The following is a 17341-nucleotide window of genomic DNA, read 5'->3' on the forward strand; positions in this document are numbered from 1 at the left end:
GGTCTGCAGAGTGTTGAGGGACCGGAGGACAGACGAGGAGGACGTCCTGGAAACGGGGCAGGAAGGACAAAGCGTGGAGATACTAGATTCAGTTTGAGGGAGCAGACTGGGAGGAATGGGGGCAACTTCAGCAGAGACATGGACGACCAGCCCCGTCACTACAGGGGGAGTCTGAACACAGCAGCAGTTAAAGGAGTGTTTGCTGCAGTTCATTCAATTAACGCTGCCGTTTTCCCAGCAGGCTTTGCTGCTGCAAACAACAATCTTAATGTTTTCACAAGGGGGGAAGCATAACCGCTCAACAAACCTTTAATATGGGACCAAGGACACATTGACAGGAGTGCCTAGTATGCCGTCCTGACAGCTTGTCCATCACTCAAGGCTAATGTGCAAACCACAAAGTAGACTCAAAAACAATAGAATTCCACACCCATTGCCCCAAAGGGAAGGTTAGTGTTTTCTCGGGTCTGGACCTGGTCCCGCTGCTCAGGACCGTTTGAGCTGCGCCAGCCTCTGCAACAGCTGCATCTGCCGCGTTTTCAGCTGCTTGCGCTCCTGCGCCTTTAGCCGCTCGCTGGCGTGCAGCTGCCGCAGGTACTCTGTGGCCCGGGTCAGGATGGCCACCTTTGGGGTCTTGGGGCAGTCCGCCAGACCCGGGATCTCGTCCCGCAGTGAAAGGAAGCGCGAGCGCAGGTCGTTCCGCCGCTTGCGCTCCAAGAAGTTGTGCGCCTTGCGCTTGTCCGTGTCCTCGCAGTCGGAGGACTGGGGGCTGGAGAGGTGAGTGGGGGTCTTTGACGGAGAGCTGTGAGGATGATGTGATGAGGAAGAGGAGCAAGGTGGAGAAGAAGGCCATGTGGAGGAGGTAGGAGAGGAGGCGCTGAGGTTAGGAGACTCTGACCTCACCCCTAAAAATTGAGACCTTCTGCTCTCCAAGTTCAAAGGGGCGTGGCCATGTCGCGGCTGGTGGTACGGAGAGTTTTGGTGAGGCTGCGTCACCGAGACCGGCGGATCCTGCCGGATTCTCTTCCTGGGCGGCTCAGAAGCAGCCGTCAGTGTGTCCGGGGAGGGGGCGGCGTAGTTGTGCTGCTGCTGGTGGATGGAGATGTGGAACCGCTTCATGCCGGGGTCGTGGGGGTCAGCTCGCACCGTGATGGTCACTGGTTTGCGAGTGTTTACTAGTCGCCGCGGTTTATGCTGCTGCTTGTGCTCCACCGTCACCACGTCGATCTCCTCTTCATCCTCATCTTTGTCCTCGTCATCATCTGAAAGAGTGAAAAGATTTCAGGATTAGAGAAGAGCTCAGAGCAGGAGCCTGGAGATCCTCCTCCGTTCACTCATCCTTCCTCCCCAAACCAAAGCACCTCCTCCATCAAAGAGCCCCAGACTCAGAGAAATACCCTGAAGGTATTTCCATTCTGGGATAGTCCTGTATCCTCTGTTCACAGAGGCTAGGAAATCTGAAATCTGCAGTTACAAGGGCTGCTATCCCAAAAATGAAAAACATTGTCTCCCCGCACTCGTTCAACGGAGCTGATGGCAGTTAAGCAACTTCTAGTCTTTTGAGAGTAACCAAACCCTAAATCAACTTTTGTCTGTTGACCTCTATAAATGGGGCTTTAAAAATGCCATCTTTGCCAAAGTTTTGACAATTAAAAAAAATCTTGTTTAATTCCAGAAATTATAGTCTAAAATTGTCTATGTGCTGCCCCCTACATGTTAAAACGAGGTATTGCAGTTGAATTTTGTGATTGGTCAAATATTCCAAGAAATGTCGTCATGCTCTGAGCTCCAGTATAAAAGCCCCGCCCACCTTTGAATGCTCGAGAGTTGAAGCTCACCACGCGACCGTTTGAGCTCTCGAAGCAATGCAGAAAGTGGCGAGGGTGTTGGAGCTCACCCCGCGACGCTGAAAACGACGGAGCTCACTCTGCAATGCTGATGCCAAAGATGGTGGAGGTCACTCCTCGACGCCGAGAGCTGCAGAGCTTTCTCTGCGATGTTGACGCCGAGAGCAGTGGAGGTCGCTCTGCTACACCAGGAACGGCAGGGCTTGATTGCTAGCTAAACCGGCCCTTGGAAAGCTGGCTGGCCGGCAGACAAAGAGTGGCTGCAGGATGGGGAAGCAGCCTGCTTGGGCCTCCTGAACTTTGTGATTTTTATTTATTTATTTTATTTTCATCAAGACAATAATGAAAAGATAATTGTCTGTTTAGTTACCTCAAGCTATACTTACTGTCAATCACATCCAGATTAGAGCTGCCACAAATGAATATTTTAACAGTTGACTAATCACGATTATTATTCCTGATTACTCGACTTATCGAGTCATGGGCAAGGGGGATGTAAAGCACACATCTTAACCATCAGCTTTAAACTAACTAAAAACTAGATATATAGTGCAGTTAGCATGTACTGTAGCTGAAATTTGAGCTAAACTCCAAAATAGCTTGAAAAACCCTTAATACAAAATGAGTCCATAAAGCTAGCAGAATACCATTATACGGTTCAACTTTATTACACTCTGACTCCATATAATATAAAGTAACAACTAATCGACTATTAAATTGCTCGTCGACTATTTTAATAGTCGATTAGTCGACGAATTGCGGCAGCCATAATCCAAACCACACCTCCTCAACTCAGCCTGCCTCCCCTAGCCCCGCCCCTTTTTTTTGCATTTTTCCAATCTGTGCTGAGAGTGAAGTCAGCCTCCAACTGTCCTGCTTGGTCACACTTTAATCTAATGAATTATCCTCTTGGATTCACACTGTAATAAACCACACAAGGGTTCACTTGCAGTCTCCTCATTTAGCTGGTCACACACTCACAGCTCGTCACCAGTGCTTTGGGTCAGCTCCGTCAGTTGTGGAAATTCCCTCTGTTCATTCATTCATTCATGTGTGCAGAGTGACTGTGGGGGTGGGTGGGTGGGGTGGGTGAAGAAGCACTCGAGTGCATAACAGCCCATTCTTCAGCTTGTTAAAACAAGCCGGCTAATGTTTAGCTCAGCGTGCTTTTAAAACCATCTGCTGCTCAGTTTACCGCTCCAGGAAAAGTCTCAGCGGCTCGATTCCTGCAGGCCAAACAGACGTCTCCTGTGCCCTCCACACATGTTACACGCAGGACGTCACGGCTTAATCAAAACGCCACCTTCATTTCTCAAAAATACAGACGACTTTGTCTGAAAACCACCTGAAGCAGGTCTGGTTCAGGGATAAAACTCCAAAATCCCACTCCTCTTGTAAAAGTGTTCCCCGTGGTCCTTGAATTATGATGACATCTGAAACCCCGAAGACAAAGTTTCTGCAGATCAGCAGGACTTCCCGTCTGAGTTGTGGGCGGGGCTGTTGGTGAGAAGTAAGCCCACCTCCATCCCAACTTTCATACGTTTACTCTCCCTGCTAGCTTACAGCCCCTCACAAACCCACCCTCACATTAGCTGTGCGACAAAAACAGCGAGTAAATGTTGGAGCGATCCATCTGTTTAGTTCTGATCCAGATTTCAGCTCAGACGAGGAAAACAAAGACGTTCATGGATCTATTTGTCTACAGGTGGATGATCAGAATGGAGCGGAGCAGGGATCTTGAAGCCCCGCCCAGCAGATTATGTCACAAATTATCACAAGTTATTTTTTAATTAAAAAAAAACATTTGCACCCGATTCACAACAACTTGAATAAAGAAAAGCTCAGAAATGCACATTTGAGCTGAATTTTCTTCATAAATGTCTTCCATCATGAGAAAAATGCTACAAGAACATGTTGAAAACGCCAAAATTATTGGAGTAGGTCTTTAAATGTTCCCTTAAACCAGAGGTCTCTAACCTGCAGCTCCAGATCCACATGTTCTCCTTTATCTCTCCATTGTGGATCCTTGGACAATCATGAAATAAGTCATGGAGACTGCTGATCCAGACATGACCGTCAGAGTCACCAGCTCCTCCTAACAAAACTACCTTAAGAAAACAAAGAAACAAAGTCTGAAAACTAAGACTACCAAGATCCAACCTAAAATAACAAAACCCAGCAGTGTAAGACTGCTGAGGACAAAGAGGAGAAAAAGAACAAAATAATTAAGAGCAATTTTTTAAAGGAAAAAATACTTCATTAGCATTTATTTAAGTTAGATTAATTAGTTAAATGTATAAATTGATGTCTGAGGTTCACATAGATGATAACATCCTGTTGACCTGAAGACGTCTTGTTTGATCAACTCTACCTCCAGAATGAACAGATTTTATATGGAAAGAAAACTTTTGTAAAAAGCTTGATGTTTTATGAGTTAAAAGCACATATTATCTGAGATGATGCTAGGTTCATTTGTATTTTTGCTTTTGTTTGTGACAAAAAATAGACATAATTCACATTATTTAAAAATAAGTCATTAATACAAATCCAATTTCCTTAAAGTAAGACTATGCGGCTCCTTCTAGGTTTTGATCAGTAGAAAACAAACCCAAATGGCTCTTTTACTGTTAAAGGTTGCCTTCCCCTGCCTTAAACGTAGCCAGCGACCTCTGAATCAGCTATTCCCGGTCCATTCACTCCCCCCGGCTGGATCGGACCAAATCCGCCCACTGACACAATTGGCGCCACAGCCTGTTGAGCGGAGGAATGCAGCAACAAGTCCTCTTTGTGACATTCCACGCACCATTATGCACGCTCCCAGCTCAGCATCACATGCCAGCCCGCGTGCCCGACTCCATCACATCCAGAGGAAAGTTGGGAGGAGGTCTGAGGTCATGCCGCCTTCCTGCCTTCTCACCCCCCCAGGGTGGAGTTCAGACATAGAAGAGCACTTCTTATTGGAGTAAAAGCCGGAGCACCGAGGATATTGTTATCACCAGTCAGACGGGAGGACCAGCAGCTGCTCCGCTGGAGCCCCGCCAAGCAGCAGATGTTTTCATGGGTGTGTCGCTCCGGCTCAAGCATGTGTTGCATGCAGCACAATGCAGTCGCAGCCGTCTACCACAGACCAGCACAAACATCAAAGGGAAGAAGAGGCCGTCTGCACAGCAGCACCAGGGCATGAGCAGGCAGGTCTTCACCTCCCTAAGCAGTTACTGACCTGATGAGTCCGAATGAGATTCTGAACCAGAAGACACCGGCTTCCTGCATCCTCCACTCAAGGGGAACGTGAGCACGGCGGCCGGGTCCACACAGTCTGCCGCCGAGGCGTCTGGGAGGGCACCCTGCGCCTTCCCGCTGGAAACAGCTGCGGTTTTGGCAGCCGTCCCAGGACAGGGAGCGCAGCGCTCCCCGACCACGCGCTCCAGCTGCTGCCCAGCTGAGAAACCGCTCCACATGCAGTCCTGGATGATGATGGAGCTCAGGTTCCCCGCCGACTCGCTGGTGGCCGCCAGCTTGCAGGGCAGGTCCGCCTGCTGCTCGTCCTCCTGCCCCAAGAACTGGGACACCCACTCCAGCTTGTCCCCCAGAGACGGGTGGAGGAGCCCGACCTTGCCTGACCCCTCCAACGCCCGGATGGGGGACATGGGCGGGGTCGGCACCAGCTCAAATTTCTTCCATATATCCTCGCTGGGCGCCGTGGACTTGAAGAAATCCTCGTCGGGGTCGTCGTAGAAATAGTGCTGGTAGTGGTCCAGGTGGTCCATGTCCCAGCTGTCATAACGAGGCGCGGAGGAGCTGAGGCCGGGCATGGGGGGCTGCAGGGAGGCGGGGTGGATCACTCCCTGCTGCCTCTGTCTGTGGAGAGAAGCAATCAACAGCTGAATCAGAACCGAGCCGCATCCGAACACCCCCTCCCCCCTAATGAGTGATGGAGAGGCTGATTTAAGGAAACAGGATAAAGTTCTGAGCGTTCCTCTCTGGATGAAGACTTTTAAAAACTGCACCAGTTGAGAAGTTGGAGTTTCGCAACGCAGTTTTATTACATAACAGCTTTGGTACCGAGACCCGAACTGCTGTAGGGGGGGGGGGTCTGGGGGTGTTACATGACTACAGCAGACGCAGGTAAAGGCACTAATGACTGGAGCAGAGACTGGGGCCGCGACACCGGAGTGTTGCGTAAAACCCCCGAACTTTACGCGCGCTTCACCTGAACCACACACACGCACGCACATGCACCTCCACCATCCCCGTCACGCCTCCCTGTCTGAACCGACGCCGCTAGATGGGAGATTAAAGCACAAGTTTCACCTGCTGAGAGCGGGAAGCCCGCGTGCGTCCTCATACATCCAAAGCGTCCAAACACAGCCGCGTCCCCGCGCGCTCCCCGCGGCGCCTCCTCCTCCTACGGGGAGCGGACGCCCGCGGAGGTCGATGGGTTCGTCTGGTGTCGGTCCAAAAGCTCGCGGCGCGGGGCGGGGCGGGCTCCGGCTGCGCTCACTTTCTTTGCAGACTGCTGCACTGTATGATCGCGGGGGGGAGGAGAGTGGTAACTTATGCATGGGGGGCGGGTCGTAGTAGCGGAACCACGCCCACCTTTTAAAGGCGCAGTACGACTTCGACATTGGGGTGTGAGATTTATTTGAGCAAGAATTCGATATTTGTGGTTGTGATTTAGCTCACCTTTGATCTTTGTTCATGCCGAACGATCCGGTTGGATCACTGATCTCAAATGGATCAGGACATCTTGATCCCAAATGTCCTCCAGTGTGACTCAGAGATAAATACCTGGTGAACAGTGCAGGTGAAGTTTTCCAAAATAATTCTATTTTTCAAGATAATCAATTAAATATGTGAACAAACAAACAAACATGAATGTCAAATCCAGTGACATTTTAGTTTGATCGAGTTGTTGTTTTTCCACATCAGAATAACCATTATTAGAACATTCTAGAACACTGTATGGTCACATGACTTTGATCACTTCAAAGACTGGATTGATGGTTGATCAGTTTCTGCTGCTGTGATTGACATTGGAAGTTTTTACGCTATAATGAAATAAACTTACCATGTATCAAACCAAATGTTATTTTCCAAAATTGATTTATCTCAATTTAAAATTATGTTTTAGATTTATTTAGTTCACATGTCAAAGTCAAGGCCCAGATCCGGCCCTCCAGGTAATTCTATCCGGCCCTCCAGATCATTTTATTTTATTAACGGCCCGATGTTATCTTGTGGTTACTTATAACTTGTATAATTCTGACAAAATATATTTTTATGGAGACTAAAATATTGAAAGTTATTTAAGGTTTAAGTTGATTTATTCTGGAATAATATTCCTGCCTCTTTATTATTCATAATCATGTTAGAAAGTTACAGTATTTAGGTTTTAAAAATTGTCATTCTGCTAGATTGTTGTACTATTTAGCATTTACTAAGATTGTTTAGGTGATTTAGGAGTTTAGCTAATATTTGAGCTACATGCTAGCTGTTTTGGCTAACCTAAGTTATTCTTTTTTTAAAAGTTTTTTCTAAAGGTTTTTAGGCTACTTTGGTTTTTAGCTAATATTTCACCCTACTTTCAGCTATCAGCACAAGCATCTTTAGCAGCCAAATTCAGCTTCCAGCATTTACACAAACTTTATCACAGGTAGTGGTATATATTTAGTTTATAATTACTTTAAAAAGTTACAGTTTTAAAGTTATAAAAATGTAGTTTTAAAGTGTTCAATAAATGTTTATCCTGTTCGTCCCGTGACCTAAGGTGTGTTTTGGATTTTGACCCCTTGTGTGATTGAGTTTGACACTCCTGATCTAATTGGATCATTGGAATGCAGATCGATTCATCAACGAATTGATTGAACCTTACACCAGCACGTCCACATGATAACAGGAGGATGCTCCTGTGATGATCCTGCATTACAGTAACCCCCCGCGCTGCATTCAGGGACCTAATAAGATGGGGGGATTTTTCAGATGAGCACGGTCGGAGCAGAACATATGGATGCAGGATCTGGTTTCAGCCATGCATCTCCAAGTAACTAATATCCTTGTAATGGTGCCCCCCCCCCCACCCCCGTGTGGGAGCATCAACGCTACATGTCTGCAGCCTCTCGCGTGAGCATCCCATCTCAACAACAGCAACTGCTGACTCCTGCTTTTCTACAAGATGAGGCAGCTGGTTTGTGCCTGCTTTGGGAGTCAGAAATCTTTACAACCCCCCCCCCCGCAGAAAAGAAGAAGAAGAAATCATTGGGAAACATCCTCTCTGTTCTTCTTCTGAAGTTTCTCCCTCAGCCTCAGACGGCGTGAAGTCCTCGTCAGTCATCATCACCTCGCCATCAAACTCCCAACACCTTTCCTGTCTCCCTGTTTTTGCCCCCCATCAGAAAAAGTTCTGACCCCACATGAAGCCAGTAGTCTAAAGCAGTGTTTCCCAACCCTGGTCCTCAAGGCACACTGTCCGGCATTTTTTTGATCCAACCCTGCTCAAACACACCTGCGTTTGATGACCGTCATTGTCAGGCTTCTGCTGAGCCTGATGATGAGCTGAATCAGGTGTGCATTAGCAGGGCAACATGGAAAACATGCAGGACAGTGTGCCCCGAGGACCAGGGTTGGGAAACACTGGTCTAAAGAGCTGGATCCTCTGTTTCCCTGCAGAAGCGTGAGAGACGCCATCACTTTCAGTCTTTCAGTCCTGATGCCATTCGCTCCGACAGCTTTCATCTCATTCTTCTCGACCTGCTGCCTTGTTTCTCACTTTGAAATGCTTAATCTCCATCCTTTCTTTGAAGTAATCATCCAAAGTGAGCGAGCAGAAACAAACGCCTTCAGACCCTCAAAGAAACCTCTGCAGAGGAAAGCAGAGTTCAGGCTGTGGGTTTAATCCTGTGACTGCAGGAAAGAGCACTGCCACATAAAAGCCTACATTTAACTGTTGTGTAAATATGATTGAAGAAAATGCAAATCCTGAAATGACTGTGTTCATCTGCAGATGTTTACAAATGGTCTGCTGAACCTAGCTTGCATTAAAAACCCCAAATTGGGCTTTAACATGTTCTTGAGGACATACTGTATAAAACATCAAATTCAGCTTAATATTGGATTTAAGAGAATTTCTTTGTTCTAATTATTGTGAATAAATAAGGAGTAGATGAAAATAATCCCATTTGAAAAAGAACTTATATATAACATAAAAAAATATGCGAGGCGGGCTACAAGCTTCCTGCTCTGCCCGTTCTGTATGGAGCCAAATCAGGGCCATAAATATTAAAAACCTTTTGAAAAAATATTGATGTTCAGCCAACAAAAAAATAATAATATTCAGAACTGATTGCTGTTCTAAAATAAGCATAATTATTTTCAGCTTCAAATGTTCTGTTTTTAGGTTTCAAAACTAAAATTTTTAAATTTGAGATCTTTTTTTTTTTTTTTTGAATCAGAAAATTTTAATTTAAAAACTTTTGGCCCCGTTGTGGCGCGTTGGGGTGGGGCTAACATGAAGGACCAATCAAATCGATGAGGGTGGTAACTTCAGTCCCGGTGCATTCACTGACTCTGAGAACTGTGATAATTACAATCAGAAAATGTCTGTTTATTCTGTACTGTCATAGTCTGAAGTTGTCTCAAGACGGGTGTAAAAACAATTTTATCAGTGGGAGAGAGGGAATCGTCATGTTTGATGATGGAATTATGCAGATGTTTAATTTAAACACCAAGGATGTTTTTTGGGAGAAGACTGATTACAAATAATAAGAGTGGTTTGTTAAACAGTGGAAAAAAGTTGAACTAAACTCACTGTTTTGCTTCTTTCTTTCGTTTTTGAACCTTATAATATGGTGCGGAAAGTACATCAGTATTATGGAGGAGTGGAGGATCATTGGTACAAAACCTTTCCCTGATGGAAGCTAAAGTCTGTGCAAAAGTCCTTCATCTCACTGACTTTGGACACCCCTGTTGTAGCCACTTAAGACCCCGCCCTTGAGAGAAGTACAATCAATGTACCTGTTAAGGCAGCGATTTCAAACTCAGTCACACAAGGGGGCAAAATCTGAAACACATCTTAGGTCGCGGGTCAAACCGGATAAACATTTATTGAACAATCTAAAACTACGTTTTTAAAACTTTACAACTATTACATTTTAGCATAATTATAAACTACATATATAGCATTACCTGTGATAATTCTAGTGTGAATGCTGTAAGATGAATTTGGCCGATGAAGATGTTGAAATTAATAGCTGAAAACACTGAAGCTGATAGCCAGCTAAAATATGAGCTAAATGCCAAATTAGTATAAAAAATTTTAATGCCAAAACAGTTAGCATGTAGCTTAAAAAATAGCTAAACTTCAAAATAGTCAAGAAATCTTAGTAGATGCCAAAGTAGTCTAAAAAAACTAGTAGAATGCCATTTTTTTAACTTTTCAACTGTAACTTTTTAACATAATTATGAATAATAAAAAGGCAGGAATATTATTCCAGAATAAACCAACTTAAACCTTAAATAACTTTCAATATTTTACTCTCCATAAAAATATATTTTGTCAAATTATACAAGTTAGAAATAAGAGCAAGATAACATCAGACCAGTGTGTTAAGGAGTTAGAGAAACATCATCATGATTTAAAAAGTAACAAGTTCTAAAAACCTATTTGTGAAAAGGCAGAATTAATAAGCTTGAATGTAAAAGAGTTTACAGTAGAGTTGGACTGAAATGGTTTCAAACTGTAAACGATTTCATTTGTTTTTATGTGAAACTTGGTAAAGTTCAGCGTTAAAGCAGAAGTATTTAAACCAAGAAAAGTCTGTGACATAAATAAAAAGTAGAACAGCTGGGAGTCAAGGGCAGAGGAGACATTCCTGCACCCCCAACACCAGCCTATCCTCCAGGCTCCTCCGCCTCGTCTCAGGGCATCGAGTGTCTGCAGCATCTGCGTCCATCACAAGTGAACTGGGGGGGCAGCTCCCACCCCAGGACAGTGTTGACTTCCTGTTCAAACTTACAGAGACAGGAGCTGAGCGCACACTTTAACACAGTTTACCACACTTTTATGGTCTTACATCCACCCATCCTGATCCCTGCTGACCATTGAGTTCCAAGTGAGAAACTGGATCTTCACCAATTCAACCTAAAAATCAGACTTTTCTTTGCTTGCTGTGGCTCTACAGAGTGCATGGTACCATCAGAAGTTAGTTGAGACAAACATCTTGTGTGCTCTTTAATGTTCTGTGAACATTCTTGGTCTCATCCTCTCTTCACACCTCCCATAATCCCTCATTTCTGCTGGTTTGGCTTCAGGATCAGACCTGCAGGAACATCTGTCACTGCAGCTGACGGGCGACAGAATGCAGAGCAGAGACACCACAATGTAATGAGGCACAGATGCTCTGACAGATTCTTGAATCCTTCAAAATAAAATCAAAGAAATCCCCATCCTTACAGCAGTCAGGTTTTGGCTCCTCCAATTTTTTAGGCCAATGATTGTGGTCATGGGTCATGTGGTTCCCCTCCAACGGTGTTTGAGATGACTCCATTCACTCAAGTCAATGTCTTAAATGCTTTAAATAGTCGTTTTTTGGGGTTTCCATCATCATCACAGAAGTTCTCATGAGTAGAAAATAAAAGTTTTTCAAAAGTATAAATGACTTTACTTTTAAGTTGAAATTTTAATGTGGAAATTTTTCCTTCAACCTCCAGTGGTCATTTGAGGAACTGCAGTTAGTCATTTGGTACAAACATAAGCGAGCTGCGGCCCGGGCTGTTATGGAGGCAAAAACTCGGTCCTGGGAGGAGTTTGGTGAGGCCATGGAGAAGGACTATCGGTTGGCCTAGAGATTCTGGCAAACCATCCGGCACCTCAGGAGGGGAAAGCAGTTTTCTGCAGGCACCGTTTTCAGTGCAGGTGGGGATCTGCTGACCTCTTGTTGGGCAGTGGAGGTAATACTATGAAGATCTCCTCAACCCTGCTGACACGCCTCTCGAGATCACTGAGGTAGTCAAAGAGCTCCTCGTTGGCAAGGCTCCAGGGGTGGATGAGGTTCGCCCTGAGTACCTCAAGTCTCTGGATGTTGTAGGAGTGTCTTCGTGGACACGTCTCTGCAGCATTGGCAGACAGGAACCGTACCTCTGGACTGGCAGACTGGGGTGGTGGTTCCCCTTTTCAAGAAGGGGGGGCCGGAGGGTGTGTTCCAACTACAATACTACTGCCCTAAATCCTTTAAGGAGTTTCCTTTATAGAAAAACTGATGTAGGGATTCACACCAGAGCTTTAACTAGGAGACTGTGAGGTACAGGACGCAGGACCAAATTCAGTAAAATGGTGGTCTCCATCAGAGGCACCAAACTCTGGAATACACTGGCAGCTGCACTACGAAAGATTCATAACAGTTCTAAAAAACTGGTTAAAAACAAAACAATCATGTATTCATACTTAAAAAAATCCTAAAAGGCACATGTGTCAAAGTCAAGGCCCGGGGGCCGGATCCGGCCCTCCAGATCACTTTATTTTACTGTTATAATGACCCGATGTTATCTTGCGTTTATTTCTAACTTGTAGAATTTTGACAAAATATATTTTATGTGGAGTAAAATATTGAAAGTAATTTAATGTATAAGTTGATTTATTCTGGAATAATATTCCTGCCTTTTTATTATTCATAGCTATGTTAAAAAGTTACAGTTTTAAAGTTTTTAAAATTGTCATTCTGCAGCTTTTTGGACTGTTTTGGAATTTACTAAAATTTTTTACACTATTTTGGAGTTTAGGTAATATTTCAGCTACATGCTAGCTGTTTCGGCTATTTTAGGCTTTTTTTTTTAATTTAGGCTTTTTTGGAGTTTAGCAAATATCTCAGCTAAATGGTAGCTGTTTTGGATATCCTAGGTTTTTTGTTGTTGTTGTTGTTTAAGGCTAATTTGGCATTCAGCTAATCTTGTTGCTGACTATCAGCTTCAGAGTTTTCAGCTATCAATTTCAGCATCTTCAGCTATCAGCACTAGCATCTTCAGAGGCATTCACACTAGTATTATCACAGGTAATGCTATATTTCTAGTTCATAATTATGTTAAAAAGTTATGTTTTTAAACTTTAAAATGCAGTTTTAGGGTGTTCAATAAAATGTTATCCTGTTCAGCCCATGACCTCAGGTGTGTTTTGGAGTTTGAGTTTGACACCCCTGCTATAGATGCATTGAACTAGCCAGAGTTCTTGTGTTTTGTTTGTTTTATTTCTCTTAATGTCTGCTCTCAGTGAGAGAAGCTCACTCCTGACTGGTGAGAAATGTTGACTCAGACCGACTTGGACCAATCAGTGGTTACTGATGAGTTCTGGTTCCAACATGGCAGCATCCATATTGCAAAAAAAAAGCGAAATGAATCGACTTTATTTCATTGGAGCTGAAAATAAACTGTTTTCTATGAGTGACGGCTTTTATTTAATGAAATGTTGAAATCTTTAGGATCAAATCTGCAGTTTCACTGGTGAGGAGAATGAGAAAGCTCATGAAGACCTAAAACTCCAGGAATCTGCCTCAGACTGAGACACCTGTTCACCTGCTCTGCGTGGAGCCAAACAGTGTTCTTTAAATCAGATGAATAACTTCAGGCAGCTCCATTTTTTGGTCATGCGGGGACAGGAAGTCATCGTTTCAGTTGTCAGCTTATGTTTGTGAGAGTCTGCCTGTTTTTCTGTCATCTGGACCTCATGTGAGTGGCGCTCTGAAGCGCTTCCTCGCCAACTATCGGTTATGTAATTGCATCATTTCTTCAAGTGTGTTTCTGTGAAATTGCTTCACTTCCCCAGGAATCTCCATCTCTCATTTGTTTCATTTCTCCCTCATTCTTTCAGCCATTCTCTCATGCATTCCTTTCCAGCATCTTTCCCCTCGTTCGTGCCGTGGTTTCTGAAACACACATGCATATATTAATATCCCTCTGTTTTCACACTCTCTCCAAAGCTCTTCTCTCCGGGGTACCGTCTGTGCTTACAGCCTGCTCCTCCACAATGGATTTCTGCATTAAAAGTCACAGAAGACAGAAGAATAGCATCAGCTGCTTGTCAACCGGTGCTGACGGCCGTGCATAGCTCATGAAGACGGGCCGAGGCCGCTGGCTCCACCTGGGTCTCTGGGTGGATTCCATTCCCGTTTTTTTGCTGCACTGTCAGGAAGCTAAATGGATTTCTTGCCACCTTGATGCTTTTTCTGTAGCTGCTAATCATTAGCTGTGCTGTCATTAGACAAAAATCGATGCCTCATTTGATTACACACAGCTGTTGCTGCTGCGCAGATGTGGTTATATGTGGATCGTCATGGAAACCTGATGGACACCTGAAGTACAAATCAACACGCCTTGTTGTAAGAGGGAGTAAAAATAAATGCTAAACTGTAGTTCTTGTTTGGATTTTCCAGTCAGGGGAGGATGCTCCGCCTCTCATCCATCACTGAGGAGACTCAGAATGAATATTTAAAGCTGCTCTTTTTAAAATTCCAATCAAACAGACTCCTTATAGTCCAGATAAGAGATTGAAAGATAGAAATCTTGACTATTTAAAAAAAACCTTCCCAGTACTATATTAATTAGGATTATGAAGTTTTTAACCAAAATCCCAAAACCTAAATGTCTTAAAAAGTAAATTTTTCATGTTGATCTGAAGCTTTTGTTTCCAAAATCTCCTCTGAGGGGGCGTGGCTTTTGGAGCTCCGCCCCTGATCCCCCTGTCTGATTTTGATAGTTCTGCATAAATCTTCACCGCTGCTACATAAAAACATCCATCAATCTGGGTAATGTCCAGCCGTATGGTTCTGATCCGGATGTCAGCTGGACGAGGAAGTGAAGATCTTCATGGACAGAACTTCCTCCAAAATCCTGATTCTTTCTCCTTCCAGTTCACCAAAGACTCTTTTAGCTAATTCTCCAATGTTTATTGACATTTCTGTGATCAATATGTTTTTTTTTTCATCGGAATGGGACTTTAAACTTTTAAGAGTAAACTTCGTCCATATATATGACCACAATGCCTTTGGCAGATTAAAGAATGCATTTTATATGAAATATTAGTTATTTTCATGAACTCTTCCTACAGTAAGGTAGGAAAATTCGATTTCTGAGGCTCCGCCTTTCGCTCCATGTTCATTTCATGACGTCATCCTAGAGCCGGACTCAGCAGTGTGTCTTCGTTTCACACACAAAACAAACATCTGAACTTGTGCAAATATGGATATTACTGTGCATATAAAATCAGAGCGTTAAGCCGATCACCACTAGCTTCGGGGAGAAAGTCTGTGTTAGCCTGGGGGCGGTGCAGCGCAGACTCTTCCTGGAAGGGGCTGTTCTCAATTTAGGACATCAGCTGGTGAGGACCCGCTCGCTTTTATAGGTTTGGAGGGGCTGGTGCTCATAGAGTGGAGTTTTAGATGAATCCAGAGAGATGCTTGAATTAGGGGTGTCTCAATCTGGTTTATTTGGGCCCGATCCGATTCCGAGTCATTTGATTTTGTGTATCTGCCGATACCGAGTCCCGATCCGATACTTTTATAAGACATTTAAAACATGAGCAAATTGAATAGATTTATATTTCATTATATTTCCTTAACCTTCTTTTATCATTGAAAACTTAAATAAAACACTTCTGTGAAGTAATAACTTTAATAAACAAGTAAAAATAGAGCGAACATAAACTGGAAAAAAATAACAATTTTCTTGTTATACAAGTGATAATTAGTCATGTGATAACATTTAGTGACTTTAGCTTTAACATCTTTAGAGCTATTGAACATTTTTGACCAAATGTGATTCCTGTCCTCATTTAAAATTCTTCAAAATGAATGGATGTGGGAGTTAAAGACCTCCCTGATGGAGGGCTCAGCCAGACGTTCCCAGGTAGTGATCAGTGGACAGAGCTGCCTCTCTCTTTACCCGAGTGTCCAAACACACGGCCGGAGGTCGCCTGAAACGACTACAAAGTTGATCGTTGATCTCCTGCCGAGGGTGTCCTGATTTTCAAAGTCTAGTGTGTTATATTTATTGAAAATGCTACGTTAGTGATATTGCAAAGGTTTCTTGTTTAGGATTTTCTGCATATTTTTAACCAAAGACTTAAGTGGCTTTAAAATAGTTTCAACAGTTTGGGACATTGTGGTTAAGTGACTATAAACCATTGAGTGCATATAAACCTTTGCTGCCTCTGAGGTTAGATACAGTCTTATATGTCTTAAACTTAATAAATTAAGTTTAAAAAAATTGACAATTATCAATGATGATTATCAAGAACATGTTCAGAAAAATGAATCAGAGAAGAATGGTTATACTAGCAAACAGAACTAGAGAAGTTGCATTACCCGGGATAATGCTAGTGTGAGTGCTCACTGGAGATGGTGAAGCTTTTTGCTAAAAATGGTGACACAATTTACTTTAATTGAAGTGGATGAAGATGTGAGCTCTGGTTTATCAGGTCTCCTGTCTGATATCAACCACAAGCATTTTCTAAGCAATATTTGATTTCAATTCTTCCTACATTATTGTCATTATTCTAACATTCTGAGGCCCCGTGTCTGTGTCCTCTCCGAGAACAGCAGAGCACGCCGTTCTTCCAGGAGCTCAAACAATTGTCTGACAGCTTGAATGCTTGAGCGGCCTTGATGCCAGAAACTCTGTTTTGTCTGCGTTTTATCCACTCTTTGGTGCATTCATAGCTCTGTGTTCTCTGTGCCATGCAGAGAATGTGAGAGGAATGCAAATACAGCAGCTCTCTGGCATTATGAGGTTAGATTGCAAGCACAGAACGCCAAACGTGTCGCACAAATTCATGCAGAAGTGTACAAAACAGATGAATAGACGGTACACCCACAAGAACGAAGCCTTCGCTGACTTTTGATTGTACAAGGCTTAACCTTGACAAGCTGATAGCTACTTTTTTACAGACTACATAATAACACATATTCTGGGAAAGACAAAAAAACACATCAAGCATCATAAGATTCAACTAGAAAAGTTACATTTCCTGCGATAATGCCAGTGTGAATGCTTTTGCTCAAATAAAGCTCGTAAACGTTTGAAAGCTGAGTTTCCAGCTACAAGGCAGCAATAAAAAAGTAAAAAAATGCACCAAAGGGATAAAACTCTGTCCTTTAAGGGATCTGCATGTTAACATCTGCAGCTAAACACGTCTGGATTCACACAGATCGTTTATTGCGTCTTCAAAGGAGAGGCTTCATGGTAAAATGACTTCCTCATCTCAGTAGATCAGGTGACGAAAAACAGGAAAACAAGCCAAAATTAGCCATAAAAAACAGCAAGTTGCTGAAATATTAGCTTAACTCCAAAATGAAAAAAATAATTCTAAAGTAGCCAAAGCAGTTACCATGTAACTAAAATTTTAGCTAAACTCCAAAATAGCCTCAAAATCCTTAGTAACTGCTAAAACAGTTGAAAAAGCTAGCATAAAAAGAGCTGAATATTTTAAGAGCTGAAGATCTTTAGACGTCCAA

The 17341-nt window shown here is 43.5% G+C and overlaps 1 protein-coding gene across 1 annotated transcript; it reads right to left on the reverse strand.

The window, feature by feature from the left end:
- Positions 1–293: 293 nt before the first annotated feature.
- Positions 294–6385, reverse strand: myclb (MYCL proto-oncogene, bHLH transcription factor b). The gene is made up of 3 exons (XM_024263748.2): positions 6159–6385; positions 5068–5705; positions 294–1262 (listed from the first exon to the last, which is right to left on the reverse strand). The coding sequence occupies exons 1-3, from the start codon at positions 6194–6196 to the stop codon at positions 487–489; spliced, it is 1452 nt and encodes a 483-aa protein (XP_024119516.1). The 5' UTR covers positions 6197–6385; the 3' UTR covers positions 294–486.
- Positions 6386–17341: the final 10956 nt, after the last annotated feature.

Source organism: Oryzias melastigma, linkage group LG11 (genome assembly GCF_002922805.2).
Source record: "Oryzias melastigma strain HK-1 linkage group LG11, ASM292280v2, whole genome shotgun sequence".
Lineage (NCBI taxonomy): Eukaryota > Metazoa > Chordata > Actinopteri > Beloniformes > Adrianichthyidae > Oryzias > Oryzias melastigma.

What these genes read in the sequence shown, in the direction of transcription:
- myclb (XM_024263748.2), bottom strand. Translation starts at nt 6,196, where the DNA reads ATGTATGAGGACGCACGCGGGCTTCCCGCTCTCAGCAG. An exon ending in GGGCTTCCCGCTCTCAGCAG is followed by an intron (nt 5,706 to 6,158) that starts GTGAAACTTGTG and finishes TTCTCTCCACAG; the next exon opens with ACAGAGGCAGCAGGGAGTGA. An exon ending in ATCTCATTCGGACTCATCAG is followed by an intron (nt 1,263 to 5,067) that starts GTCAGTAACTGC and finishes TCACTCTTTCAG; the next exon opens with ATGATGACGAGGACAAAGAT.